Consider the following 3,231-nt stretch of genomic DNA (forward strand, 5'->3'; position numbering starts at 1 on the left):
ATTCCGTAATTGCCAATTTGGAAACACAAACTATGTCTGTGTTAGACTAAAAAACGTTTAGCTGCACGCACATCTGTAAGCTTGTGGCATAAGTGTATGCATGATCATTCACACACAGCACGCGCGTTCCTACGTATGCGCGCAAGCAAGCATGCACGCACACGCAAAATTAATTAAGTAAGGCATATCTAGATCAAAGCGCTCTAAAAGGTGACGCCATTGCTAATTCTCAGTACAATATCAAAAATATTGCTGTCTTACTTTTTTAACCACACCCGTTATTAAAACAGACAAATATGATGTTTGACGATTGCTGTGACCGTATAGACATATTCATACCTCTGTAAAATGTAGTGTTTGGGTAATGTCCTTTTTGGTAGACAATGGAGCCAAGATATTTAGTGCTCGTTCGTCATAGTATATATATATATATATATATATATATATATATATATATATACAGCTCAATTTTTGCTATTTTAGAAATATGAGAGCTCATTAGAAACGCAGACACAATAAACGTCAGCACGATAAATATTTCTGGGCTTAATTAATAGCACTGGCGGATCTAGAAGGGGTTCCGGGGGTTCCCTAAAATTCTATGTGACGTCATCACATGTGACGTCATCACGCGGCGATGACCGCGTACCAGCAGTCGGACAGTATGACTGAGTCGTACGGTACTCCTACTCTTTTTGTATCCTACTAGGCGCGAACATCGGACACAATGCCCCAATTCAGTACATGGAAGAGCGTGCTGAACGGCTTCACATCGTCAGTTGACATCTTTGTTCGGCTGTCCTAAAAAGTCGTCGCTTGAAAGAAGCTAGCCCTTTCAGACTTCAAGTTGCCAAGACATTCAAAAAACGTTGCGAAGGCTTCTTTCAGTAAAATCAAGGCATTTCAGGCTTGCAGCCAGAAAAAAAGGTGTGCCGGATACGGGTCTGTGTGAGCCGCGCCTCCACCTCTTCCGGGACGTAAAGGCTGAAAGGGCTAGTTGAAATCAAACCGTGGCTTTTTGGCCATTCAAACGCCACCACTTCGTCACTTCCTTGCAATGATAATGTTTCAAAGTAGTTAATTTTCATCTCATGAAAATATCTTTGATGGTCACAACATCACAATTTCATAAAACCATATATGTCGATCTGTAGAAGCTTTTCTCGAAAGAAAAGAAAGAGCGGTCACATTTGGCTCTCTAGCGAAAGACATGTAGGCTTGCAAAATTAATTCAAATTGTTCGGTACTGTAGATTCATTAATTAATTAACGCATACTTCCGTTCTATGGTATAGATGATTAAATAGCTAATTTATATCTGGAGGCATGGCTGATCCTAATCTTTGTGACATCACGAAACCACCATCCAAAAATCCTGAATCCGCCCCTGAGTAGGTGTACAATCACTTTATACAGATTCTTCAATTTGTTTGCTTTGAGTTTGGTGAACCACTGAATTTGTAATTATCAATAAATGGTTTGATTGCATGTAACTTCAGAATAATAACGTCTTATAAGCAAAAGAAACATCCGTAATCAAGTTGGGTCTACAGACAAAGCCTGTAGTTTTGTTGAACTCACAATGAAGACATCAAGGAATGGACTTCAAATTTGTTTAAGTTAATGGTTATCTTTACAATAAGTAAAGCATGAAGATATCAAAGCGTGCACTTCAAATTCGTTTGATAGTTATATTACATAAAGTCTAGGCTATAGAGTACGAACTTCAATACTAATAATTATAATCAATTAACTGTCGTTTAATTTTATGGTTACAGGTGCTACTGGCTTCTATATCCAATTTTGAAAGCAAGCAAGCTTCAACTCTAGTTGCCGTTAAAGTTCTCAAACAATCCAATGATGCAAAAGCAAAACAGTCGTTTTGGAAAGAATTACGTGTGATGGCACTACTGCAGCATGAAAAAATTGTAAAACTCTTGGCTAAATGTACAACTGAAGAGCCGAATTGTTTAGTGTTTGAGTTTATGGAGAGCGGTGCCTTAGTCGATTTCTTGCGACGGTCACAAGTTGGCGTCGAAACGGAACTGATCGATTCACAAGAACCGACTGTTTCTCAAATCAAGCAAACACTCACAAGCGAAGATTTGAAGAAAATCGTTTGCCAGATATGTCAAGCCCTTGTGTACTTATCCGAAAAGCGTTTCGTGCATCGAGACATTGCTGCTCGGAACTGCTTGGTAGGAAAGAACCTTGATGTCAAAATTGCTGATTTTGGTTTGTCTCGAGACGTGTACTCAGAAGACTATTACAGGTTTGAAATACAATTTTCGTACAGAATTGTTTGCTAATAGCTACATTTTATTTATTAAATGTGATTGTGTAGGGCTGCTGGAAAATGTGCTCTTCCTATCCGATGGATGTCACCAGAAAGTATAATGTATGGCTTATTTACAATCAAATCGGATGTGTGGGCGTTTGGCGTTTTCATGTGGGAAGTATTCTCTCTCGGAATGCAACCATACTATGGCTTATCTAACGAGCAAGTCATTGATTATATCTGCCATTTAAAAACACTGAGTGTGCCCAGTGAATGTTGTTCTGAAGATACGTTTGCGCTGATGACAGAGTGTTGGACGAAAAACCCAGAAATGCGGCCCAATTTCAAAAGTATTTTGAGCAGACTGGAAACAACTTGACGCCGTTATTGCATGTCATACTCTTTGAAAATCGTGACAATTAGGTCTTTGTCTGAGGTGCTAGTAGTTCTTTTTCACTTTTTATTACTACAAATAGACTTTATACATGCATTTTTTCTCCAATTTACTGTATACATATTGCTGAACCTTCTAAAACGTCTACATATGATAATGACAATTTGAGTCGTTTTCTCGCTTTCTTATTAAACCGAGAACAATTTTCTTAATCGTCGTCATTCTCGTTGTTTGTTAATGGTAGATTTGTTGGTAAAAAATAGAAGAGCATAAATCTGAGAGAGTGATGATGCTGACAGTCTAGTTGTGTTTACTCAGCCGCAGGTCCCAAGGGCAAGGATGTGGTTTGGCTACATATAGTATGTATAGTAATTAAGAATATGAAAAAGGACCAAGAAATGGCTATCTAATTAATTGTTACTAGTTTATTAAATGCATGTCAGTGTCGTAGAAAGATGTTCACGAGCGGGGAGCTGTACCGTGGATGTCGTCATGAGTAAGCAAAAACTACCTCGCTTGCCAGACCGTAAACAGATTTGCAAAGTCACTGGCACAAAAAA

At 38.5% G+C, this 3,231-nt stretch overlaps 1 protein-coding gene across 1 annotated transcript in view; it reads left to right on the top strand.

The window, feature by feature from the left end:
* LOC134190704 (muscle, skeletal receptor tyrosine-protein kinase-like) overlaps positions 1–2,950 on the top strand; it is a 13,124-nt gene extending 10,174 nt beyond the window's left edge. Inside the window, exons 6-7 of the mRNA XM_062659186.1 lie at positions 1,778–2,271; positions 2,344–2,950. Coding sequence (XP_062515170.1) covers positions 1,778–2,271; positions 2,344–2,656 — 807 coding nt within the window. The 3' untranslated portion in view covers positions 2,657–2,950. The remainder of the gene's footprint in view (positions 1–1,777; positions 2,272–2,343) is intronic.
* Positions 2,951–3,231: the final 281 nt, after the last annotated feature.

The sequence above is a fragment of the Corticium candelabrum genome, chromosome 15 (genome assembly GCF_963422355.1).
Source record: "Corticium candelabrum chromosome 15, ooCorCand1.1, whole genome shotgun sequence".
Lineage (NCBI taxonomy): Eukaryota > Metazoa > Porifera > Homoscleromorpha > Homosclerophorida > Plakinidae > Corticium > Corticium candelabrum.